Source organism: Scyliorhinus canicula, chromosome 6 (genome assembly GCF_902713615.1).
Source record: "Scyliorhinus canicula chromosome 6, sScyCan1.1, whole genome shotgun sequence".
Lineage (NCBI taxonomy): Eukaryota > Metazoa > Chordata > Chondrichthyes > Carcharhiniformes > Scyliorhinidae > Scyliorhinus > Scyliorhinus canicula.
The window spans coordinates 10614632-10642626 of NC_052151.1; the positions used below are offsets into that span (position 1 = coordinate 10614632).

At 46.6% G+C, this 27995-nt stretch overlaps 1 protein-coding gene across 6 annotated transcripts in view; it reads left to right on the forward strand.

Moving 5' to 3' along the window:
- Positions 1–27995, forward strand: part of LOC119966976 (dynein heavy chain 8, axonemal-like) — a 1648910-nt gene that overhangs the window by 1159032 nt on the left and 461883 nt on the right. For all 6 annotated transcript variants that reach the window (XM_038798944.1, XM_038798946.1, XM_038798947.1 and 3 more), the window contains one exon: positions 6690–6936. In XM_038798944.1, coding sequence (XP_038654872.1) covers positions 6690–6936 — 247 coding nt within the window. The remainder of the gene's footprint in view (positions 1–6689; positions 6937–27995) is intronic.

Consider the following 27995-nt stretch of genomic DNA (forward strand, 5'->3'; position numbering starts at 1 on the left):
TCTTACTGAGGTAGTCTTATTGAGGCAGTCTTATTGCGTTAGTCTTATTGAGGCAGTCTTATTGAGGCAGTCTTATAGAGGCAATCTTATTGAGGCAGTCTGATCGAGGCAGTCATATTGAGGTAGTCTGTTCGAGGCAGTCTTATTGAGACTGTCTTATTGAGGCTGTCTTATTAAGGTGGTCTTATTGAGGCAGTCTTATTGAAGCAGTCTTATCGAGGCAGACTTATTGAGGCAGTCTTATTGAGGCAATCTTATTGAGGCAGTCTTATTGAGACAGTCTTATTGAGACAGTCTTTTTGAGGCAGTCTTATTGAGACAGTCTTATTGAGACAATCTGATCGAGGCAGTCTTATTGAGGCAGTCTTATTAAAGCAGTCATATTGAGGCAGTCTTATTGAGGTTGTCTTATTGAGACATTCTTATTGAGACAGTCTTATTGAGGCAGTCTTATTGAGGCGGTCTTATTGAGGCAGTCTTATTGAGGCAATCTTATTAAGGTGGTCTTATTTGGACAGTCTTATTGAGACTGTCTTATTGAGGCAGTCTTATTGAGGCAATCTTATTGAGGCAATCTTATTAAGGTGGTCTTATTGAGACAGTCTTATTGAGACAGTCTTATTCAGACAGTCTTATTGAGGCAGTCTTATTAAGGCAACCTTATTAAGGCAGTCTTATTGTGACAGTCTTATTGAGACTGTCTTATTGAGGAAGTCTTATTGAGGCAGACTTATTGAGTAAGTCTTATTGAGGCAATCTTATTAACGTGGTCTTATTGAGACAGTCTCATTGTGGCAGTCTTATTGAGGAGGTCATATTGAGGCAGACATATTGATGCCGTCTTCTTGACGCCGCCTTATTGCAGCAGACTTACTGAGGCAGTCTGATCGAGGCAGTCTTATTGAGACAGTCTTATAGAGGCAGTCTTATTGAGACAGTCTTATTAAAGCAGTCTTATTGAGACAGTCTTATTGAGGCAGTCTTATTGAGGCTGTCCTATTGAGGCAGTCTTAATGAGACAGTCTTTTTGAGACAGTCTTATTAAAGCAGTTTTATTGAGACAGTCTTATTGAGACAATCTGATCAAGGCAGTCTTATTGAGGCAGTCTTATTAAAGCAGTCTTATTGAGACAGTCTCATTGTGGCAGTCTTATTGAGGAGGTCATATTGAGGCAGACATATTGATGCCGTCTTCTTGACGCCGCCTTATTGCAGCAGACTTACTGAGGCAGTCTGATCGAGGCAGTCTTATTGAGACAGTCTTATTGAGACAGTCTTATTGAAGCAGTCTTATCGAGGCAGTCTTATTGAGACATTCTTATCGAGACAGTCTTATTGAGGCAGTCATATTGAGGCGGTCTTATTGAGACAGTCTTATTGAGGCAGTCTTATTGAGGCAATCTTATTGAGGCAATCTTATTAAGGTGGTCTTATTGAGACAGTCTTATTGAGACAGTCTTATTCAGACAGTCTTATTGAGGCAGTCTTATTAAGGCAATCTTATTAAGGCAGTCTTATTGTGACAGTCTTATTGAGAAAGTCTTATTGAGGAAGTCTTATTGAGGCAGACTTATCGAGGAAGTCTTATTGAGGCAATCTTATTAAGGTGGTCTTTTTGAGACAGTCTTATTGAGACAGTCTTATTCAGACAGTCTTATTGAGGCAGTCTTATTAAGGCAATCTTATTCAGGCAGTCTTATTGTGACAGTCTTATTGAGACAGTCTTATTGAGGCGGTCTTATTGTGTTAGTCTTATCGAGGCAGTCTTATTGAGGCAGTCTTATAGAGGCAGTCTTATTGAGGCAGTCTTATCGAGGCAGTCTTATTGAGGCAGTCTTATTGAGACAGTCTTATTGAGGCGGTCTTATTGAGGCAATCTTATTGAGGCAATCTTATTAAGGTGGTCTTATTGAGACAGTCTTATTGAGACAGTCTTATTCAGACAGTCTTATTGAGGTAGTCTGTTCGAGGCAGTCTTATTGAGACAGTCTTATTGAGGCTGTCTTATTAAGGTGGTCTTATTGAGACAGTCTTATTGAGACAGTCTTATTGAGACAGCCTTATTGAGGCAGTCTTATTGAGGAAATCGTATTGAGGCAGTCTTTTTGAGGCAGTCTTATTGAGGCAGTCTTATTGAGGCAGTCTAATTGAGACAGTTTATTGAGACAGTCTTATTGAGGCAGTCTTATTAAAGCAGCCTTATTGAGACAGTCTTATTAAGGTGGTCTTATTGAGACAGTCTCATTGTGGCAGTCTTATTGAGGTGGGCCTATTGAGGCAGTCATATTGAGACAGTCTTATTGAGACAGTCTTATTAAGGTGGTCTTATTGAGACAGTCTCATTGTGGCAGTCTTATTGTGGAGGTCCTATTGAGGCAGACATATTGATGCAGTCTTCTTGACGGCTTATTGCAGCAGACTTACTGAGGCAGTCTGATCGAGGTAGTCTTATTGAGGCAGTCTTATTGAGGCAGTCTTCTTGAGACAGTCTTATTGAGACAGTCTTATTGAGGCAGTCTTATTGAGACAGTCTTATTGAGACAATCTGATCGAGGCAGTCTTATTGAGGCAGTCTTATTGAGGCAGTCTTATTGAGGCAGTCTTATTAAAGCAGTCTTATTGAGGCAGTCTTATTGAGGTAGTCTTATCGAGGCAGTCTTATTGAGGCAGGCTTATCGAGGCAGTCTTATTGAGGCAGTCTTATTGAGGTAGTCTTATTGAGGCAGTCTTATTGAGTTAGTCTTATTGAGGTAGTCTTATTGAGGAGGTCTTATTGCGTTAGTCTTATCGAGGCAGTCTTATTGAGGCAGTCTTATAGAGGCAGTCTTATTGAGGCAGTCTGATCGATGCAGTCTTATTGAGGTAGTCTGTTTGAGGCAGTCTTATTGAGACAGTCTTATTGAGGCTGTCTTATTAAGGTGGTCTTATTGAGACAGTCTTATTAAGACAGTCTTATTGAGATAGTCTTATTGAGGCAGTCTTATTAAAGCAGTCTAATTGAGACAGTCTTATTAAGGCAAAATTATTGAGGCGGTCTTATTGAGGCAGTCTTATTGAGGCTTTCTTATTAAGGTGATCTTATTGAGACAGTCTTAAAAAATGAAAATCACTTATTGTCAAGCGTAGGCTACAAATGAAGTTACTGTGAAAAGCCCCTAGTCGCCACACTCCGGCACCTTTTTGGGAGGCTGTTACGGGAATCGAACCGTGACTGCTGGCCTGCATAGTCTGCTTTCAAAGCCAGTGAATTAGCCCTGTGCTAAACAGCCCCAGTCTTATTGAGAGTCTTATTGAGGCAGTCTTATTGAGGCAGTCTTATTAAAGCAGTCTTATTGAGGCAGTCTTATTGAGGCGGTCTTATTGAGACAGTCTTATTGAGGTGGTCTAATTGAGGCAGTCTTATTGACACAGTCTTATTGAGACAGTCTTATTAAGGTGGTCTTATTGAGACAGTCTCATTGTGGCAGTCTTATTGAGACAGTCTTATTAAGGTGGTCTTATTGAGACAGTCTCATTGTGGCAGTCTTATTGAGGAGGTCCTATTGAGGCAGACATATTGACGCCGTCTTCTTGCAGCAGTCTTATTGAGGCAGTCTTATCGAGGCAGTCTTATTGAGGCAGTCTTATTGATGTAGTCTTACTGAGGTAGTCTTATTGAGGCAGTCTTATTGCGTTAGTCTTATCGAGGCAGTCTTATTGAGGCAGTCTTATAGAGGCAGTCTTATTGAGGCAGTCTGATCGAGGCAGTCATATTGAGGTAGTCTGTTCGAGGCAGTCTTATTGAGACTGTCTTATTGAGGCTGTCTTATTAAGGTGGTCTTATTGAGGCAGTCTTATTGAGGCAGTCTTATCGAGGCAGACTTATTGAGACAGTCTTCTTGGGACATTCTTATTGAGGTGGTCTTATTGAGGCAGTCTTATTGAGGCAATCTTATTAAGGTGGTCTTATTTGGACAGTCTTATTGAGACTGTCTTATTGAGGCAGTCTTATTGAGGCAATCTTATTGAGACAGTCTTATTGAGACAGTCTTATTGAGACAGTCTTATTGAGACAGTCTTATTGAGGTAGCCTTATTGAGGCAGTCTTATTTAGGCGGTCTTATTGAGGGGGTCTTATTGAGGCGGTCTTATTGAGGAAGTCTTATTGAGGAAGTCTTTTTGAGGCAGTCTTATTGAGGCAGTCTTATTGAGGCAGCCTTATTGAGCTAGTCTTATTGAGGCAGTCTTATTGAGGCAGTCTTATTGAGGAAGTCTTTTTGAGGCAGTCTTATTGAGGCAGTCTTATTGAGGCAGTCTTATTGAGCTAGTCTTATTGAGGCAGTCTTATCGAGGCAGTCTTATTGAGGTAGTCTTATCGAGGCAGTCTATTGAGGAAGTCTTATCGAGGCAGTCTTATTGAGGCAGTCTTATTGAGGTAGTCTTATTGAGGTAGTCTTATTGAGGTAGTCTTATTCAGGCGGTCTTATTGTGTTAGTCTTATCGAGGCAGTCTTATTGATGCAGTCTTATTAAAGCAGTCTTATTGAGACAGTCTTATTGAGGCAGTCTTATTGAGGCGGTCTTATTGAGGCAGTCTTATTGAGGCTGTCTTATTAAGGTGGTCTTATTGAGACAGTCTTATTGAGGCAGTCTTGAAAAATGAAAATCTCTTATTGTCACGAGTAGGCTTCAAATGAAGTTACTGTGAAAAGCCCCTAGTCGCCACACTTCGGCACCTTTTTGGGGAGGCTGTTACAGGAATCAAACCGTGCTGCTGGCCTGCTTAGTCTGCTTTCAAAGCCAGCGAATTAGCCCTGTGCTAAACAGCCCCTGTCTTATTGAGAGTCTTATTGAGGCAGTCTTATTGAGGCAGTCTTATTGAGGCAGTCTTATTAATGCAGCCTTATTGAGACAGTCTTATTGAGGCAGTCTTATTGAGGCAGTCTTATTGAGGCGGTCTTATAGAGGCAGTCTTATTGAGGCAGTCTTATTAAGGTCGTCTTATTAAGACAGTCTTATTGAGACAGTCTTATTGAGGCAGTCTTATTGAGGCAGTCTTATTGAGGAAGTCTTATTGAGGCGGTCTTATTAAGGTGGTCTTATTGAGACAGTCTGATTGACACAGTCTTATTGAGGCAGTCTTATTGAGACAGTCTTATTGAGTTGGTCTAATTGAGGCAGTCTTATTGACACAGTCTTATTGAAACAGTCTTATTAAGGTGGTCTTATTGAGACAGTCTCATTGTGGCAGTCTTATTGAGGAGGTCCTATTGAGGCAGACATATTGACGCCGTATTATTGACGCCGCCTTATTGCAGCAGACTTACTGAGGCAGTCTTATCGAGGCAGTCTTATTGAGGCGGTCTTATTGAGGCAGTCTTATTGAGGAAGTCTTATTGAGGCGGTCTTTTTAAGGTGGTCTTATTGAGACAGTCTGATTGACACAGTCTTATTGACGCAGTCTTATTGAGGCGGTCTTATTGAGACAGTCTTATTGAGTTGGTCTAATTGAGGCAGTCTTATTGACACAGTCTTATTGAAACAGTCTTATTAAGGTGGTCTTATTGAGACAGTCTCATTGTGGCAGTCTTATTGAGGAGGTCCTATTGAGGCAGACATATTGACGCCGTCTTATTGACGCCGCCTTATTGCAGCAGACTTACTGAGGCAGTCTGATCGAGGCAGTCTTATTGAGGCAGTCTTATCGAGACCGTCTTATTGAGGCAGTCTTATTGAGGCAGTCTTATTGAGGCAGTCTTATTGAGGCAGTCTTATCGAGGCAGTCTTATTGAGACAGTCTTATTGAGGCAGTCTTTTTGAGACAGTCTTATTGAGACAGTCTTATTGAGGCAGTCTTATTGAGACAGTCTTATTGAGGCAGTCTTATCGAGGCAGTCTTATTGAGGCAGTCTTATTGAGGCAGTCTTATTGAGACAGTCTTATTGAGACAGTCTTATTGAGGCAGTCTTATTGAGGCAGTCTTATTGAGGCAGTCTTATTGAGACAGTCTTATTGAGGCAGTCTTATTGAGGTAGTCTTATTGAGGCAGTCTTATTGAGGCAGTCTTATTGAGACAGTCTTATTGAAGCAGTCTGATCGAGGCAGTCTTATTGAGGCGGTCTTATTGAGACAGTCTTATTGAGACAGTCTTGTTGGGTCAGTCTTATTGAAGGAATCTTATCGAGACAGTCTTATTGAGACAGTCTTGTTGAGTCAGTCTTGTTGAGTCAGTCTTATCGAAGGAATCTTATCGAGACAGCCTTATTGAGGCAGTCTTATTGAGACAGTCTTATTGAGACAGTCTTGTTGAGACAGTTGGAGAGCAAAGAATAATGATACATTTGGAAGGTGATTTAGCTGATCTTAATCCATTCATTTCAGAAAGATTTTAAAGTCGTCACTGCATCACCTAATTGTTATTTCTAACCTCTATTTGGAAGTCCATTCCATTGTTGATCACTCTTTCTTCGAAAAACTTTTAGATATGTGTCCTAAATTTATATTCTGTTAGTTTCATCATGTTTCCCCTTGTCCGAATCTTGCATTTAATAAAAAAAATAATTCTGAATTTAATCTTTCCGTAACCAGAAAAATCTTAAGTATCTTACATATCTGTTCAAGATCACCTCCTATTATGAGGAGGATAAGCCCATTTCCTCAGCCTTTCCACTGTGCAGTTTTACAAACCTGTTCTATCTGACCTATTTTCAGCTCTATGAAACAGCCAGAGTTCGTCATGGATTGATGACATTGGGTCCTAGTGGCTCTGGAAAGACTTGTGTCATTCGTGCCCTGATGCAATCACTGACTGAATGTGGAGCCCCTCATCGGGAAATGCGGATGAATCCGAAGGCTATTACTGCTCCACAAATGTTTGGCCGACTGGATCCTGCAACTAATGACTGGACTGATGGGATTTTCTCAACACTTTGGAGGAAATCTATCAAGTCAAAAAAAGGTAACCAGAATTTTGAAAGTAGGATTAGCTATTTGCCTTTTTATGAAATCAGTGAGATGAAAATTAGATTTATTATTTAATGAGGGAGCAATTCACTCTGCTATTACTGCCCAGGTACTGAGAATGAAAATATCCCACAAGTTCTAAATATTGCCTATTTCAAGCAGCACACATTTCAATGCACTTGATACGAGAAGAGTAAGTTGCACAAATAAATGGGAAATATTGGCCCAGAATTTCCTGGAGCTGGTCATCTTGTGAACTACCCTGTTTGTTTGACCTTTTTCCCACACCTCTCAGCTTGAAGTTTTTTGCACTGTTACTTCCTGGAAAGTTCACACAGAGATCCAGCACCTGGGCCTAATGAACACAAAGGCACGGCTGGCGACATATACTGGAAAACCATTAACCAGCACAGGGACGATAACGACTCTGGTTACCTACGTGCAACAGTCAGTCTGCCTGCAACTGGTAGTGGTGCAGGGTCTCAGACCCAATCTTTTGGAAGGCAACTGGTCCACCTAGATAAGCAACAGATCTTTAGAATGGGCACAGGAAGATTGTATGAGGTCCTCGGAAAATACACGGAGGTCATCCAAGATGGTTTAGGGAAGAAAAAGGGAGCAATGGCCAAAATCTATGTGGACCCAGAAGTCCAGCATAAGTATTTCAGGGTCCACCCAGTTCCATTCTCCCTACTGTCGAAAGTGGACGATGAACTGAGCTGGCGAAAAAAACTTGGGGATTACTCGCCCACTTCAGTTCATGGAATGGGCAGCACCAGTGGTCCCAGTGCTGAAATCAGATCACACCATCCGCTTGTGTGGCGATTATAAAATGACAGTAAGCAGGGCCTCCCAGTCAGACAGGTACCCAATGCCGTATGTGGAGGGCCTATTTGCGAAGTAGGGTGACAGTCACTCTCCAAGTTGGACATGAGCCAGTTATACCTCCAGTTGGAGTTGGATGCAGCGTCCAGGAATTATAATACCCACAGGGGAATATACCAGGCTCCCATTTGGAGTATCATCCAGCTGTGTAATCTTCCAGCCAGTTACGGAGAGCATCCTTCATGTGTTTCCAAGGTTGGCGGTCTAACTGAACAATGTATTGATTATAGGCGCCGCAAGAAGAAACACCTAGATAACATAGAGGAATTCCTGTGCCGTTTCCCAGAGGAAAACTGGCATCAAAACTCCACAGATTCACTGTCCTGCAGAGGGCTAGCAGGCAGCTGTCGTGGAGCTCGCAGCTCCAGCTGCCAATATGGCCCCTGCACTTCCAGGTCAGAGGTCGCGCATGCGCACGGCGGGACCCCCAGTTGCCACGCCATGCTCCATGGCGGATCCAGACTTGTACCGCGGAAATAGTGCCCCCAATCGGCCCTCCCCCGACTGTTACTGCCCAGGACTGAGTCCACAGCCGCCACGCGGGTACCACGGGCGGTGGGGCCATGAGTGGTCCACGCCATCAGGAATTCGACTGGTTGGGGTCAGCGAATAGTGGGGCAGGCCTCAGGCAATGGTCTCATGTGCTGGATAATCCCCGAGTACGCCGCTTTTCGAGGGGTGGAGAATCGCGGGACCGGCACCGGGCCCGCTTTCATGCGGGAAACTGGATTCTCCGCCCCGCTGCCGAACGCAATTTCGGCGTCGGGTGCGGAGAATCCAGCCTTACATACCTGGGTTACCGGGTTGATAAAGACACCCAGTGTAGGTTCGAGCTACCAAGCGGGCCACAGCGCCAGAGAATAAGATGAAGCTTAGGTCATTCCTCGGGCTCAGTAATTATTATGGAAAGCTCATTCCAAAGCTACAGATCATACTGGAACCATTACATGCGTTCTTAAAGAAGAAGTGGGCATAGAAGGCGTCACAGGAAGAGGCATTTGTCAAAGTAAAGTGGCAACTGTTATCCTCTAAGCTACTAACATACTACAGCCCATCTAAACCGTTCATATTCACGTACAATGCATCCTCATATGGCATTGGGATAGTGTTGTTCCATCGTTAGGACGTTGGAACAGAGATTGCCTATGCTTCAAGAACCTTCGCCAACGCAGAGCACAATTATGCTCAGATTGAAAAGGAGGGACATCCCGTGATCTTCATGGGTAAAAAGTTTCATCAGTACATTTATGGATGTTACTTCGCAATAATAATAAGAACATAAGAACTAGGAGCAGGAGTAGGCCATCTGGCCCCCGAGCGTGCTCCGCCATTCAATGAGATCATGGCTGATCTTTTTTGGACTCATCTCCACTTTTCGGCTCGAACACCATAACCTTTAATCCCTTTATTCTTCAAAAAACTATCTTTATCTTAAAAACATTTAATGAAGGAGCCTCAACTGCTTCGCTGTGCAAGGAATTCCATAGATTCACAACTCTTTGGGTGAAGAAGTTCCTCCTAAACTCAGTCCTAAATCTACTTCCCATTATTTTGAGGTTATGCCCCGTAGTTCTGCTTTCACCCGCCAGTGGAAACATCCTGCCTGCATCTATCCTATCTATTCCCTTCATAATTTTATACATTTCTATAAGATCCCCCGCATCCTTCTAAATTCCATCGAGTACAGTCCCAGTCTACTCAACCTCTCCTCGTAATCCAACCCCTTCAGCTCTGGGATTAACCTCATGAATCTCCTCTGCACACCCTCCAGTGCCAGTACGTCCTCTCAGGTAAGGAGACCAAAACTGAACACAATACTCCAGGTGTTGCCTCACTAACACCTTATACAATTTCAGCATAACCTCCCTAGTCTTAAACTCCATCCCTCTAGCAATGAAGGACAAAATTCTAATTGCTTTCTTAATCACCTGTTGCACCTGTAAACCAACTTTTTGCGACTCATGCACTAGCACACCCAGGTCTCTCTGCACAGCGGCATGTTTTAATATTTTACCATTTAAATAATAATCCCTTTTGCTGTTATTCCTACCAAAATGGATAACCTCCCATTTGTCAACATTGTGTTCCATTTGCCAGACCCTAGCCCATTCACTTAACCTATCCAAATCCCTCTGCAGACTTCCGGTATCCTCTGCATTTTTTGCTTTACCACTCATCTTAGTGTCGTCTGCAAACTTGGACACATTGCACTTGGTCCCCAACTCTCCCTTATTTCCTTAGATATCCACGGTCGATTTTCCCTCTTCCTACCGTCCTTCTTTTTTGTTGGTATAAACTTTGCTGAGCACTGTGAAAAATCGCTTGGAAGGTTCTCCACTGTTCCTCAACTGCTCCACCATAAAGTCTTTGCTCCCAGTCTACCTTAGCTAGTTCTTCTCTCATCCCATTGTAATCTCCTTTGTTTAAGCACAAAACACGAGTGTTCGATTTTACCTTCTCACCCTCCATCTGTATTTTAAATTCCACCATATTATGATCGCTCCTTCCGAGAGGATCCATAACTATGAGATCATTCATCAATCCTGTCTCATTACACAGGACCAGATCTAGGACCACTTGTTCCCTCATGGGTTCCATTACATACTGTTCTAGGAAACTATCGCAGATACATTCTACCAGCTCCTCCTCAAGGCTGCCTCGACCGACCTGGTTTAACCAATCGACATGTAGATTAAAATCCCCCATGATAACTGCTGTACCATTTCTACATGCATCAATTATTTGTTTGTTTATTGCCTGCCCCACCATAATGTTACTATTTGGTGGCCTATAAACTACTCCTATCAGTGACTTTTTCGCCTTACTATTCCTGATTTCCACCTAAATGGATTCAACCTTACCCTCCATAGCACCGATGTCATCCCTTACTATTGCCCGGATGTCATCCTTAAATAACAGAGCAACACCACCTCCCTTACCATCCACTCTGTCCTTCCGAATAGTTTGATACCCTTAGATATTTAACTCCCAGTCGTGACCATCCTTTAACCATGTTTCAGTAATGGCCACTAAATCATAGTCATTCACGATGATTTGCACCATCAACTCATTTACCTTATTCCGAATACTACGAGCATTCAGGTAAAGTACACTTACATTGGCTTTTATACCTCTGTTTTGAATCTTAACACCTTGATCAGTAACCTCTCCTAAATTATTTTTCCTCTTAATGCTTCTCCTAATTTTCCTTGTCGTTGAACCCATATCTTCATGTAACAACCTGCCGCGTCGCTTTCCATTTATGTTTTTACTTCCCGTTTTATTCCTTTGAGTATTACTGAGCCTATTCACTGAGCTCCCCTAAGTCACTGTACCTTGTACTGTTGCCCTTTTTGATTTATGACTATGGCTTCTCTGCCTTACACTTTCCCCTTTTCTGCCTTTTGTTTCTGTCCCTGTTTTACTACCTTCCGATTTCCTGCATCGTTTCCCATCCCCCTACCACATTACTTTAAACACTCCCCAACCACTCTAGAAAATAACCCCTAAGACATCAGTTCCAGTCCTGCCCAGGTGCAACCCGTCCAGTTTGTACAGGTCCCACCTCCCCCAGAACCGGTCCCAATGCCCCAGGAATCTGAAACCCTCCCCTGAGACCATCCCTTCAGCCATGTATTCATCCTATATATCCTGTCATTTCTACTCTGACTAGCACGTGGCACCGGTAAAAATCCTGAGATCACTACCTTCGAGTTCCGATTTCTTAACTTCCTTCCTAGCTCCCTGTATTCTGCTTTTGGAAAAAAAAATGGAAAATCGCTTATTGTCACGAGTAGGTTTCAATGAAGTTATTGTGAAAAGCCCCTAGTCGCCACATTCCGGCACCTGTCCGGGGAGGCTGGTACGGGAATCGAACCGTGCTGCTGGCCTGCTTGGTCTGCTTTAAAAGCCAGCGATTTAGCCCAGTGAGCTAAACCAGCCCCTTCGACCTCATCCCTTTTTTTTCCTATGTCGTTTGTACCGATGTGTACCACGACCACTGGCTGTTCACCCTCCCCCTCCAGAATGTCCTGTACCCGGTCTGAGATATCCTTGACCCTAGCACCAGGGAGGCAACATACCATCCTGGAGTCTCGTTTGCGGCCACAGAAACACTTGTCTATTCCCCTTCCAATTGAATCCCCTATAACTATTGCACTGTCGCACTTATCACCCCTCCCCTCTGCAGCAGAACCAACCGTGGTTCCGCAAGTTTGGGTGTTGCTTTTTTCCCCTGAGAGGCCATTCCCCTCAACAATATCCAAAATGGTATATCTGTTCTGTAAGGGAATGGCCACAGGAAACTCCTGCACTACCTGCCTCACTTTCTTGCTCTGTATGGTGGTCACCCATTCCCTTCCTGCCTGCGGAGCCTGAGCCTGTGGTGTGACCACCTCTCTATACGTGCTATCCATGATGCTCTTCGACTTGCGGATGCTCCACAGTGTCTCCAGCCGCCGCTCCAGCTCTGAAACCCGAGCTTCCAGGAGCTGTAATTGGAGACACTTCCTGCACACATGCTGGCCCTCGGGACTGGAACTGTCCCAGCCTGCCACATGGGGCAAGAGGAGCAGACCACGCCTTGGAGCTGTCCTGCCATGAATTTTTCCTTTAAATTACACCTTTAAAATTAAACTTGAGAAAGATGCTTTTGTGTCAGATTAAATACAATCCCCGTGTACTATTTAATTCGCTTTATCCCTGAGTATTTATCTTGCTTGATCTTGCAACAAATTAAATAGTTGTTGAATTGAAATTGAAAAGTTATTTAATTAAAATTTTAAAAGTTATTTAAATCAACTTAAAAATAGTAATTTAAATCAACCCAAAATATTTATTATAGTGCGATTTAAAAATTAAGAAAGAAATAGTAATTAAAATCAACTTAAAAATAGTAATTTGAATCAAATTAAAACTAATAACAAATATTCAAATTTAGCCCACTCTGCCTTTCAGCCAATCAGATCACAGTCTCCTGTGATGTCGCTTTACCGGGTTTTTTTCAATTTTGCAGCTGTCCTACCTGCAGCGCAGTGTCCCGCGCAGGTCTGCTCCTCTCTGCTCCCGGAAGGTAAGTGAAGGCCTCGAGCCTGGTGCTGCCTTTATCCTCTCCCCTGCAGCAGTGTCCCGCGCAGGTCTGCGCCTCTCTGCTCCCAGAAGGTATGTCACAGGCCACAAACCCTTATTCTGCCTTTTCAAAGAAGACAACGTGATACCACTGATAGCGTCGGGCAGGATTAAGAGATAGGCATTGCTGTTGGCAACATATGACCTTCAAATACGGCCTGGGTTTGCAGATTGAGCACTCCCATTGCTTATACATACCCCGTCCCCACCAGTGGCGGATTAAGTTATGTTGGCGCTCAATTTTGTGGACACATTGCCAGTCACGGCCTCGAAAATTTGTGTGGAAGCAAAAGAATCCAACATTGTCAAAGTTGTGCCATGCCGCCCTACCTGGGGGAATGCAGGGGGAACTTCCTGAAGAACTGCGGGCATTCACAACCAAGGAACAGGAGCTTAGTGTTTGAAGGCAACATTCTCCTGTGTGAGGGCACCTTGCCTTCCGAAGCAAGGCAGGAATGCTAGTTTACAGGACCTGCACAATGGACATGTGGTGCCCAAAATGAACATAATCGCCAGGAGTTACGTGGGTGGCCAGGGTTCAATGGTGATATTGAGAGGTTGGTGCAGCAGTGTGCGGCATGTCAAGAGTATCAAAAGTTCCCACAATTAGCCTCACTTCTTCCTGGGAATGGCTAGGGTGGCTTTGGGTGCGGTTGCACACCAAATTCGCAGGGCCCTTCTTGAGGTCAATGTTCCTACTCCCAACCAAACCCACTTAAAATGGATCGATATGTACTGGATGCCGTCCACCACAGCACGGATGACCATGGAGAAGCTATGTCAATCGTTCAGTGTCCCAGGTATTCAGGAGATGCTCATCACCGATAATGACACTCACTCACTGGCGAGGAATTCTTGAGGTTCATGCGGGAATGGGGTTAAATACAATAGGACCATCCCACACCATCCTCCTTCAAACGGTCTGGCTAAGAGTTCAATGCAAACTTTCAAGTGGGCATGAATAAACAAACAACAGGGTCAGTTGAGACAAAACTGGCATGATTTTTGTTCAACTATCAGACCATTCATGACATAACTGTATGACAACCGGGGTAGCGCCGGTGGAACTACTGATGGGACGACGGCGATGAATCCATCTAAACTTAACATTTCCCAACCTTGGTAGGAAGGTGCACAAGAAACAAGACTTCCAGAAGAGGTGCCATGACCACCGGACACAGGACAGAGGGCTCAACCACTCCCTGTCCCATCCCTGTAACCCCATAACCCCACCAAACATTTGGACACTAAGGGGTAATTTAGCATGGCCAATCCACCTAACCCGCACATCTTTGGACTGCGGGAGGAAAACGGAGCACCCGGAGGAAACCCACGCAAGTGTAAATGCAAATTCTACACAGTCACCCAAGGCTGGAATCGATCGCAGGTCTCTGGCACTCTGATGCAGCAGTGCTAGCCACTGTGCCACCATGCCGCCCCATATATGTATATATCTTTTACAAGAACACTTTTGCTAAACAATGGGCACAAGCTTTAACAGTTTAGCACACTGGGCTAAATAGCTGGCTTTTAAAGCAGACCAAGGCAGGCCAGCAGCACGGTTCAATTGCCGTACCAGCCTCCCCGAACAGGTGCTGGAATGTGGCGACTAGGGGCTTTTCACAGTAACTTCATTGAAGCTTACTTGTGACAATAAGCGATTTTCATTTCATTTCATTTTCAGTTATTTTTTACTCTTTAGTTTGTTTATGGGGTGTAGACATTGTTGGAAAGGTCAATATTTTCTGCCCATCCTTAATTGCCATTGAACTGAATGGCCATTTGAAAAATGAAAATGAAAATTTCATGGAGTAGTTAAGACTGAACCATATTGTTGTGGATTTGGAGATACATATAAAACAGACCAGGTAAGAACAGAAGGTTTTTTTCCATAAAGGACATCAGTGAACCAGAGGGGTCATTACAACAATCAATAATAGTCTATGAAAAAGGGTCATTGGACTCGAAACGTTAGCTCTTTTCTCTCCCTACAGATGCTGCCAGACTTGCTGAGATTTACCAGCATTGTCCCTTTCAAATCAATAATAGTCGTTCTTTTGTTTTATAAATTTGGAGTACCCAATTCATTTTTTCCAATTAAGGGGCAATTTAGCATGGCTAATCCACCTAGCCTGCACATCTTTGGGTTGTGGGGGTGTAACCCACGCAGACACGGGGAGAATGTGCAAACTCCACACAGACAGTGACCCAGAGCCGGGATTGAATCTGGGACCTCGGCTCCGTGAGCCAGCAGTGCTAACCCACTGCGCCACCATGCTGCCCCACGCTACATTTCTGCCCCGACCCGCCGGCGGGTTTCTCCGTTACGCCGGCTGGTCAATGGGGTTTCCAATTGTGGGGCAGCCTCACGCCGACGGAAAACCCCCGTGCGTCGGCTAAACGGAGAATCCCGTCGGCGGAGGATCCCCCCCCCAGATCTTCCTGTAAAGTAGTGTCAAGGGATGTCTCCTTCTCAAAGAACACCTCTGCAAAGCAAATATTCTTGTGCCAATGGTTCAATGGTGGATTGAGAGTTGAAATGCTTTCTCCCCTTGTTGTTTAAGGAAGCATAAAGATAGCATTAAGGGTATTGTATTCACTGTATTGAGTAGTATTGTTTAAGGGGTAATTAGAACAAATAGAAAAGAACAAAGAAAACTACAGCACAGGAAGTGGCCCTTTGGCCCTCCAATCCTGCACCGACCATGCTACCCATCTGAACTAAAAACCCCTACTCTTATGGGGACCATATCGCTCTATTCCCATCCTATTCATGCATTTGTCAAGATGCCCCTTAAAAGTCACTACCGTATCTGCTTCCATTTCCTCCCCACCAGTGAGTTCCAGGCTCCCACCACCCTTGGTGTAAAAAACATGCCTCGTGCATCTCCTTTAAACCTTGCTCCTCGCACCTTAAACTTATGCCCCCCAGCAATGATCTCTTCCATCCTGTGAAAAAGCTTCTGACTATCCACCATGTCTATGCCCCTCATAATCGTCCATAAGGTCGCCCCTCAACCTCCGTCATTCCAGTCAGAACAAACCACATTTCTCCAAACTCTCCTCATAGCTAATGCCCTCCATACCAGGCAATATCCTGGTAAATCTTTTCTGTAACCTCTCCAAAGCCTCCACATCGTTCTGGTAGTGTGGCGACCAGAATTGAACACAAGTGCAGCTGAACTAAGGTTCTATAAAGCTGCAGCATGACTTGCCAATTTTTGTACTCAGTTCCCCGGTCAATGAAGGCAAGCTGGTTTAGCTCACTGAGCTAAATCGCTGGCTTTTAAAGCAGACCAAGCAGGCCAGCAGCGAGGTTCGATTCCCGTACCAGCCGTGCCGGAATGTGGCGACTAGGGGCTTTTCACAGTAACTTCATTGAAGCCTACTCGTGACAATAAGCGATTTTCATTTTCAAAAGAACAAAGAAGAACAAGGAAAATTTACAGCACAGGAACAGGTGCTTTACCCTCCAAGCCTGAGCTGATCCAGATTCTCTATCTAAAACGGTCGCCTATTTTCTAAGGATCTGTATCCCTCTGCTCCCTGCCCATTCATGTATCTGTCTAGATACATCTTAAATGACGCGATCGTGCCTGCCTCTACCACCCTCTGCATAAAGAACTTTCCACGCATATCTCCCTTAAACTTTTCCCCTCTCACCTTGAACTCGTGACCCCTAGTAATTGAGTCCCCCACTCTGGGGAAAAAGCTTCTTGCTTTTTGCCTTCTTGACTACCTTCTCCACATGCGTTGACACTTTCAGTGACCTGTGTGCCTGTATTGATTGCATTTGTTTATTGTTACGTGTACAGTGAAAAGTATTATTCTGCATGCAGCTCAGACAGATCATTCTGAACATGAAAAGAAAATACATAATAGGGCAAACACAAAATACAGTGTAAATACATAGACACAGGCATTGGGTGAAGCATACAGGAGCGTAGTACTACTTGCTAGGGAAAATGTGTGAAGAGATCAGGTCAGTCCATATGAGGGTCATTCAGGAATCTGGTAACAGTGGGAAAGAAGCTGTTTTTGTATCTGTTAGTGAGTGTTCTCAGACTTTTGTATCTCCTGCCCAATGGAAGAAGTTGGATGAGTGAGTAAACCGGGTGTGAGGAGTCTTTGATTCTGCTGTTTGCTTTCCCAAGGCAGCGGGTTTGTGTGATGGATTGTGAGGATGGGAGGCGGGTTTGTGTGATGGATTGGGCTGTGTTCACGACTCTCTGTAGTTTCTTAAGGTCTTGGGCCGAGCAGTTGCCATACAAGGCCCTGATGCAGTCAGATAGGATGCTTTCTATATTTCCTGAGAAAGTATAGGCGCTGTTGTGCTTTCTTGGTCGTGGCGTTGACGTGGACAGATAGTTGGTGATGTGCACACCAAGAATTTGAAGCTGTCAACCATCTCCACGTCGGCCCCGTTGATGTAGACAGGGGTGTGTACGATACTTTGCTTCCTGAAGTCAATGACCAGCTCTTTTGTTTTGCTGACATTGCAGGAGAGATTGTTGTCATTACACCACTCCACTAGGTTTTCTATCTCCCTCCTATATTCTGACTCATCATTGTTCGAGATCCGACCCACTGCGGTCATGTCGTCAGCAAACTTGGAGATGGAATTGGAGTCAAATTTTGCCATGCAGTCATATGTGTATAGGGAGTATAGTAGGGGGCTACCTACGTAGCCTTGCAGGGCCCCGATATTGAGGGCTTTTGTGGAGGAAGTGTTGTTTCGCCTTACTGACTGAGGTCTATGGGTCAGAAAGTCAAGGATCCAGGTGCAGAGTGAGGAGTCAAGTCCTAGGTTTTGGAGCTTTGATATGAGCTTGGCTGGGATTATGGTGTTGAAGGCGGAGCAGTAATCAATAAATAGGAATCTGACGTAAGAGCCCTTGTTTTCGAGATGCTCCAGGGATGAATGTAGGACCATGAAGGTGGCGTCTGCTGTGGACCGGATGTGACGGTATGCGAATTGCAGTGGATCTAGACATTCTGGGAGTATGGAGTTGATGTGCCTCATGACCAATCTCTCAAAGCACTTCATTACGATCGATGTCATGGCCACCGGACGATGATCATTGAGGCGCGTTGCCTGGTTCTTCTTTGGCACCAGTATGATAGTGGTCTTCTTGAAGTAAGTGGGGACATCGGAACGAAGTAGGGACATTTTAAAGATGTCCGCGAACACATCTGCTAGCTGGTCCGTGCAGACTCTGAGTGCATGACCAGGGACGTCATTTGGACCTTCAACAAGGCTAAACTGACTTCGGAAGCTGTATGAGTATGGGTGTGTCCGGGGCTGCTGTGGCAGTTGACAGTAATTCGATGGTTTCCTGCTCAAACCAAGCATAGAATGCATTGAGTTCATCGGGAGGGGTACGCTGCTGCCAAGATTCCTCTCCCTATTAGTACACTTCAGAGTATTTTCTGGTATTTTCTGGTGTGAGGTTAAATATTTTTAAAAAATAAATTTAGAATACCCAATTCTTTTTTTTGCCAATTATGGGGCAATATAGCGTCGCCAATCCAACTACCCTGCACACCTTTGGGTTATGGGGTAAGACCCACACCATCACTGTGAGAATGTGCAAACTTCACACTGACGGTGATCCCGAGCCGGGATCGAACCCAGACCCTCAGCCCCGTGAGGCAGCAGTACTAACCATTGCACCACCATGCCAACTTGATGTTGGGGTCTGGTCTAGGATCGTAATAATTCCATGTTTGATTTTGGATTATTGACAGTGAATGTGTGTGGAACAGTTGCTTTCTTTCAAGTTTTGCAGTTTAAATAGGGATGGCCCGTTCCGTTGCAAAGGTTTTTCTGGGTGTGGAAGCGGTTGCTCAGGCTAGTTTAGAAAGGGTGACTAAAACAAAACTTTTGGGTTTGATAGAAAAGCTGCAGTTAACCTTATCTGAAGGAGCGAGGAAGGTAGAAATAATACAAACAATAGCTCAGCATTTACATTTGTCAAAACCACAGCCTGAATCTTTAGAATTATTTATAATTCAATACATAGAAACAATTAGAAATGCAGGAAAAAGATAAAAGAAAGAATTAGAACTGAAGAAATTGGAAATAGAAGAAAGAGAAAATGAGAGGGCTTTTCAAAAGGAAATCAAAAGATGAACAAATGAAGAACAGGACAAGGGAAAGAGAGTTTGGCAATGGCAGAAGCTCGTATTCACTCAGGAAAAAGATAATATTGTGGAGGAGAATGCTGAGACCCAGGCTATTAGAATAGATGGCATTGAGGTGCGTAGGGAAGAAGTGTTGGCAATTCTGGACAAGGTGAAAATAGATAAGTCCCCGGGGCCTGATGGGATTTATCCTAGGATTCTCTGGGAAGCCAGGGAAGAGATTGCTGAGCCTTTGGCTTTGATTTTTAGGTCATCATTGGCTACAGGAATAGTGCCAGAGGACTGGAGGATAGCAAATGTGGTCCCTTTGTTCAAGAAGGGGAGTAGAGATAACCCCGGTAACTATAGGCCGGTGAGCCTAACGTCTGTGGTGGGTAAAGTCTTGGAGAGGATTATAAAAGATACGATTTATAATCATCTAGATAGGAATAATATGATTAGGGATAGTCAGCATGGTTTTGTGAAGGGTAGGTCATGCCTCACAAACCTTATCGAGTTCTTTGAGAAGGTGACTGAACAGGTGGACGAGGGTAAAGCAGTTGACGTGGTGTATATGGATTTCAGTAAAGCGTTTGATAAGGTTCCCCACGGTCGGCTATTGCAGAAAATACGGAGGCTGGGGATTGAGGGTGATTTAGAGATGTGGATCAGAAATTGGCTAGTTGAAAGAAGACAGAGAGTGGTGGTTGATGGGAAATGTTCAGAATGGAGTTCAGTTACGAGTGGCGTACCACAAGGATCTGTTCTGGGGCCGTTGCTGTTTGTCATTTTTATAAATGACCTAGAGGAGGGCGCAGAAGGATGGGTAAGTAAATTTGCAGACGACACTAAAGTCGGTGGAGTTGTAGACAGTGCGGAAGGATGTTGCAGGTTACAGAGGGACATAGATAAGCTGCAAAGCTGGGCTGAGAGGTGGCAAATGGAGTTTAATGTGGAGAAGTGTGAGGTGATTCACTTTGGAAAGAATAACAGGAATGCGGAATATTTGGCTAATGGTAAAATTCTTGGTAGTGTGGATGAGCAGAGGGATCTCGGTGTCCATGTACATAGATTCCTGAAAGTTGCCACCCAGGTTGATAGGGTTGTGAAGAAGGCCTATGGTGTCATGGCCTTTATTGGTAGAGGGATTGAGTTCCGGAGCCATGAGGTCATGTTGCAGTTGTACAAAACTCTAGTACGGCCGCATTTGGAGTATTGCGTACAGTTCTGGTCGCCTCATTATAGGAAGGACGTGGATGCTTTGGAACAGGTACAGAGGAGATTTACCAGGATGTTGCCTGGTATGGAGGGAAAATCTTATGAGGAAAGGCTGATGGACTTGAGGTTGTTTTCGTTAGAGAGAAGAAGGTTAAGAGGTGACCTAATAGAGGCATACAAAATGATCAGAGGGTTAGATAGGGTGGACAGCGAGAGCCTTCTCCCGCGGATGGAGATGGCTAGCACGAGGGGACATAGCCTTAAACTGAGGGGTAATAGATATAGGACAGAGGTCAGAGGTGGGTTTTTTACGCAAAGAGTGGTGAGGCCGTGGAATGCCCTACCTGCAACAGTAGTGAACTCGCCAACATTGAGGGCATTTAAACGTTTATTGGATAAGCATATGGATGATAAGGGCATAGTGTAGGTTAGATGGCCTTTCGTTTTTTTTTCCATGTCGGTGCAACATTGAGGGCCGAAGGGCCTGTACTGCGCTGTATCGTTCTATGTTCTATGTTCTAAGCAAAGGAAAAGGAGAGAGAATTTTAACTTCGGAAACTGGGGATGGGATTCTCCAGCCGAGGTCAATGGAATTTTCCATTCTACACGGCTCGCCCTTGGTGTTCTTGCGGTGGTGGGGCGAGAGAATCCAGCCCTGGAACTGCAAAGAGAACATCAACGGAAAATATTGTTGATAAAGGCAGAAGCTGAGGTAGGCTTCGAGGAAGGAGAAACACTTCCTAGTCAAAGGCTTAGTAGGGATATGTTTAAACGTGTTCAAGCACTGACAATATTTGATGTTTATAGAAGCCTTGTTTTTACCTAATTTGAGAAAGTGACTGAGCAATTGAATTGGCCAAAGACCATATGGGTAGCATTGGTTCAAATAAAATCAGTAGGTTGAGTGAAGTGTTTGCATCAATATCAGAGGAGGTTCTAGGGATTATGATGAGGTGAGATAAAACATATTAAGTGCATATGAACTAGTGCCAGCAGCCTACAGTCTAAAGTTTAGAAACCTAAGTAATAAACCACGTCAGACACTGAAAACAGACAGGGCAATTTCCGTGGAAACATGGAAACATAGAAAATAGGTGCAGGAGTAGGCCATTCGGCCCTTGGAGCCTGCACCACCATTCAATATGATCATGGCTGATCATGCAATTTCAGTATCCCATTGCCGCCTGCTGTACCTGCATGCCAACCTTCAACGACTTCCACCATGACACCCAGCTCTCGTTGCACTTCCCCTTTTCCTAAACTGCCACCATTCAGATAATAATCTGCCTTCCTGTTTGTGGTGGTATGATTAGCATAGCTGCCTGCCATTGGTGCAGAACACCGGCTTACCATTGGCCCTGGTCGGTCATGTGCCTCTCGACCGGTTGGTTGAGACCAGTCATGTGACGGCTCCCCGATTGGTCGAGAGGCTGAGTGGCGGGGTATAAATACCCAGTACTCCCGGCGGTTGTCCTTATACTGTAATCAACCGCAGGGCTAACATCTAGCTGATTAAAGCCATACTTTTGTCCAGCAACTCGTCTCGCGTTCAATTGATGGTACATCAATTTAATCAGCTAGAAATTTGAAGATGGAGCTCCGGATCAAGCCTGAATGCCTCCGCATCAGCCCGCAAACTCCGAACGCATCGGAAATCTTCAAGCATTGGCTGGCGGGTTTCAATAGCTATCTGGCAACCGCAAGCAGCCCCCCCACCATGGCACAGAAGCTTCATATTCTCCATTCCAGCGTGGGCATGGCAGCCTACGCGATGATAGCGGAAGAAAAAGAATACGACGTGGCCATGGACAAGCTAATAGGACAATTTCTTAAGCCGGTAAACCGAGTGTTCGCCCGACATCTGCTGGCTACCAGACAACAGTTCCCAGTGAGTCCTTAGACGATTTTTACCGGGCCCTCTCTGTCCTGGGGAGGAATTGCGCCTGCCTCGAAGTTTCAGCCACTGAGCACATGGAACTTTTGATCAGAGATGCTTACGTGGCTGGGATGCAGTCTGCCGCTATCCGCAAGCGGATGCTGGAAAAAGACGACCTCCCAGCCTAACTGAGGCACGGACTCTCTCCACCTCCCTGGAGGTCGCCGACTTAAATGCCCGCGCCTATGTCCCCAGCCGCACTGCAGCGCCCTGGGCCTCCTGGCACGCTTCCCCACCGCCATCCGCCACTCCCGACCCCCCTCAGGCCTGCGCCTCGGGACGCCCCGACAAGTCCGCGGGGCCCCGCTGCAATTTCTGTGGGTTCACCAAACACCCCCGCCCGCGCTGCCCGACCCGGTCCGCCCTTTGTAAGAGCTGCGGGAAGAAGGGCCATTTTTCATCGGTCTGCCAGGCCAAATCGGTCGCTGCGGTGCCGCGCAGCGACCGGGGATCTCCTCCTCCGGGCCCTTCCAGCGCACCGAACCAATCTCCCCCCCCCCCCCCCCCTGCCCCTGAGCTCCTGCGCCCGGCACTGCTAACCCCGCCCCCAGCAACCACGGGAGCCCTGCGGGCGCCGCCATCCTGGGGGCCCGACTCCACGTGCTGGTCCTGGGCGCAGCCATCTTGGGGCCCTGACTCCACGTGCGGGTCCTGGGCACCGCCATCTTGGGGCCCCGACTCCACATGCAGGTCCTGGGCGCCGCCATCTTGGGGCCCCGACTCCACGTGCGGGTCCTGGGCACCGCCATCCTGGACTGGCACACAAGGTCCTGCCAGCACCCACTTGGCCGACGACGACTACGGATCTTCTCCACGGCTCGCGGCCATTCAGCTCGACCAGTCACGTCCATGCACGCTCGCCAAGACGATAACGCAAATACTCCTCAACAGGCACGAGATGGGCTGCCTGCTGGACTCCGGGAGCACGGACAGCTTCGTACACCCTGACATGGTAAGACTCTGCGCGCTCCCTGTCCACCCCGTAAAACACAAAATCGGGTTAGCCTCAGATTCGCACTCCGTCCGCATCAACGGGTGCTGCATCGCGGACCTCACGTTCCAGGGGAAGGTTTTTTAAAATTATAAACTCCTTATCCTCCCCGACCTTTGCGCACCGACACTCCTAGGACTGGACTGACAGTGCAACCTGCAGAGCTTGACCTTCCAATTCGGCGGCCCTATACCCCCCTCACTGTCTGCAGCCTCGCGTCTCTCAAAGTGGACCCCCCCTCCTTGTTTGCTAATCTCACCCCCGATTACAAACCCGTCGCGACCCGGAGCAGACGGTACAGCGCCCAGGACCGGACCTTCATCAGGTCCGAGGTCCATAGGTTGCTGAAGGAAGGGGTCATCGAGACCAGCAACAGTCCCTGGCGAGCCCAAGTGCTGGTGGTCCGGACTGGGGAGAAAAACCGGATGGTCACCGACTACAGCCAGACCATCAACCGGTTTACGCAACTGGACGCATATCCTCTCCCCTCTATTTCCGCCATGGTAAAGGAGATTGCAAAATACAAAGTCTTCTCCACGGTGGACCTCAAGTCCGCTGATCACCAGCTCCCCATCCGCGCGAGTGACCGCAAATACACCGCGTTCGAGGCAGATGGGCACCTCTACCACTTCCTAAGGGTTCCATTCGGTGTCACAAATGGGGTCTCGGTCTTCCAACGGGAGATGAACCGAATGGTCGACAATTACGGATTACGGGCTACCTTCCCGTACCTCGATAATGTCACCATCTGCGGCCACGACCAGCAGGACCATGACACCAACCTCCGAAAATTCCTCCAAACCGCAAAACTCCTTAACCTAACTTACAATAAGGATAAGTGCGTGTTTAGCACCGACCGTCTAGCCATCCTCGGCTACGTAGTGCGTAACGGAGTGATAGGCACCGACCCCGAACGCATGCGCCCCCTGATGGAACTCCCTCTCCCCAATACCCTCAAATCCCTTAAACGCTGCCTGGGTTTCTTTGCTTACTACGCCCAATGGGTTCCCAATTACGCCGACAAGGCCCGTCCCCTCATTCAGTCCACGACCTTCCTGCCGTCGTCAGAGGCCTGCCAGGCCTTTAGCCGCAACAAAGCGGACATCGCAAAGGCCACGATGAGCGCCATCGACGAGTCCCTCCCCTTCCAGGTCGAGAGCGACGCATCAGAAGTAGGGCCACCCTGAACCAAGCGGGCAGACCCGTGGCCTTCTTCTCCAGAACCCTCCAGGCTTCCGAACTCCGCCACTCCTCAGTGGAAAAGGAAGCCCAGGCCATAGTCGAAGCTGTGCGACATTGGAGGCACTATTTGGCCGGCAGGAAGTTTACCCTCCTCACAGACCAACGGTCAGTGGCCTTCATGTTCGATAATGCACAGAGGGGCAAGATTAAGAACGACAAGATCTTGCGGTGGCGGATCGAGTTGTCCACGGACAACTACGATATCTTGTATCGTCCTGGGAAGCTCAATGAGCCTCCTGATGCCCTGACCCGTGGTACCTGCGCCAGCGCGCAAATAGACCGCCTCCGCTCCCTCCACGCGGACCTCTGCCATCCAGGGGTGACCCGTTTCTATCATTTCATAAAGACCCGCAACCTGCCCTACTCCATCGAGGAAGTCAGGACAGTAACCCGTGACTGCCACATCTGCGCAGAGTGCAAACCGCACTTCTACCGCCCCGAGCGCGCACATCTGATCAAAGCATCCCGCCCCTTCGAACGTCTCAGCATAGACTTCAAGGGGCCCCATCCCTCTAGCAACCGCAACATTTACTTCCTGACGGTGATCGATGAATACTCCCGCTTCCCCTTCGCCATTCCCTGCCCCGACATGACCACATCGACAGTCATTAAGGCCCTCCTCTCCACATTCTCCCTGTTCGGCTACCCCGCGTACATACACAGCGATCAGGGGTCCTCCTTTATGAGCGACGAACTGCGTCAATTCCTGCTCAGCAGGGGCATTGCCTCTAGCAGGACGTCCAGCTATAACCCCTGGGGTAACGGACAGGTCGAGCGGGAGAATGGTACCATCTGGAAGACCATACTACTGGCCCTCCGGTCCAGAGATCTCCCTATTTCCCGATGGCAAGAGGTTATCGCTGATGCCCTACATTCTATCCGCTCCCTCCTCTGTACCACAACTAATCAGACACCTCATGAACGTCTTCTTGTCTTCCCAAGGAAGTCGTCCTCCGGATCCCCTCTCCCGACGTAGCTGGCCGCCCCCGGACCCATCTTGCTCCAGAAGCATGTGCGGGTGCACAAGTCTGACCCGTTGGTGGAACAAGTCCAGTTACTCCACGCTAACCCGCAGTATGCGTACGTGGAGTACCCCGACGGTCGGCAGGACACGGTCTCCCTCCAGGACCTGGCACCCGCTGGCGTGCGGCCCTCCCCCACTTCATCACAGACCTCTCCCTTTTCCCCCAGCGCCCCACCCAGGCCACCCCTCCCCCATCCATGGCGTCTCCCCCACCAGCCCAGGTTACGGAGGCAAGTCAAGAACCATCGCTCCCGGAGTCCAGGACATCAGCTGAACCACCACCATCGGCTGAACCAACATCACCAACCCCACTGCGGCGGTCTGCCAGGACGTCACGGGCAACGAAAAGGCTGATCGAGTCAATTTAACTTTCAACACCACCATGGACCTTGTATGGACACTATGTACTGTTGCTAAATGTCTGGGCCAGTGGGAAGCCAAGGATACATTTTTTTTCCTTCTCTCCTTACTATTCATACCACTAGTTCTCCCCCCCACCCCCAGCTCTCGTTGACACACCCTCCCCCCCGGCTTCTTTCTCCGCAAGGGGTGAATGTGGTGGTATGATTAGCATAGCTGCCTGCCATTGGTGCAGAACACCGGCTTACCATTGGCCCTGATCGGTCATGTGCCTCTCGACCGGTTGGTTGAGACCAGTCATGTGACGGCTCCCCGATTGGTCGAGAGACTGAGTTAACCCCGCCTCCAGGGCGGGGTATAAATACCCAGTATTCCCGGCGGTCGTCCTTATACTGTAATCGACCGCAGGGCTAACATCTAGCTGATTAAAGCCATACTTTTGTCCAGCAACTCGTCTCGCGTTCAATTGATGGTACATTACTGTTTTTGCCACCAAAGTGGATAACCTCACATTTACACACATTATATTGCATTTGCCAAGTATTTGCCCACTCAGCCAGCCTGTCCCAGTCACCCTGCAGCCTCTTTGCATCCTCTTCACATCACACACTGCCACCCAGCTTAGTGTCATCTGCAAATTTGGAGATATTGCATGAAATCCTTTCGTCTAAATCATTAATGTATATTGTGAACAGCTGGAGTCCCAGCACTGAGCCCTGCGGCACCCCATTACTCACTGCCGGCCACTCTGAAAAGGACCCGTTTATTCCCACGCTCTGCTTCCTGTCTGCCAACCAGTTCTCTGTCCATGTCAATACATTACCCACAATACCATGAGCTTTAATTTTGCTCACTAATCTCTTGTGTGGGACCTTGTCAAAAGTCTTTTGCAAGTCCAGATACACAACATCCTCTGGTTCACCCTTGTCCACTCTGCTGGTCACATCCTCAAAAGAATTCCAGAAGATTTGTCAAGCATGATTTCCCTTTAGTGAATCCATGTTGATTAGGACTGATCCTGACCCCACTTCCCAAATAATCAGTTATTTCATCCTTAACAATTGACTCACCACCGATGTCAGGTTTTTCCCTCAAATCTCCTCCCTGGATTTCTTGTTCTAAATGCTGAGAATTGTTCTCACCTTCCTTCAGTATTCCACTTATCTTCCCAGCCTGCTTCACTGAGTTAGCTCACTCGGCTAAATCGCTGGCTTTTAAAGCAGACCAAGCAGGCCAGCAGCACCGTTCAATTCCCATACCAGCCTCCCCGGACAGGCGCCGGAATGTGGCGACTAGGGGCTTTTCACAGTAACTTCATTGAAGCCTACTTGTGACAATAAGTGATTTTCATTTAGGGGCTGGTTTAGCTCACTGGGCTAAATCGCTGGCTTTTAAAGCAGACCAAGCAGGCCAGCAGCACGGTTCAATTCCCATACCAGCCTCCCCGGACAGGTGCCAGAATGTGGCGACTAGGGGCTTTTCACAGTAACTTCATTGAAGCCTACTCGTGACAATAAGCGATTTTCATTTCATTTTCTCTGTTTTTAATAGTTTGTAAGGCCTTTTTCTACAATTGGCAGTTTGACTGCTGTCATGTGGCAAAACCATTGTCCCCTTTTGCAGTGAGATTCTCTCTCTCTTTCATGTTGTTTGAAGCTCTATAAATCATAAATGGCCACCAAAAAGTCAGATGAATAATTCCTTGAATCCCGCTAACCAAAGTGATTCCAAAAATGATTGAATATTAATGTCTCAGCTATTAACTCCTCGAATAGTCCATTTGCCCCTTAATAAGATAAAAAATGGATTATTTCCCTCTCTAAGGGTTGTTCGAGTCAGATTTTGATTACTTGTTAGGCGCATGACGAAGTATGTGGCATTTACAAACGCAGGTTAGCAGCTATTTTAAGTCAGTGGGTGGAATTTTCTCACAAAATAGCCAAGTGTCAAGCTCTGACTGAAAACTGGAGTGTTTCTCGCCAGAGACGCTACCAGTTTTTTTGCGCAGATCTTCTGACATTTTGTCAGAAAAGAATTAGGGACGCAGTTTATCCTGTCACTCTGCCAGGGCAGGGCCTGATAAAGCAGGCAAGCCCGTCTACACAGGGATCAGGGCACCATCTTTAAAGGGTGCCCCGGTCAGCTTGA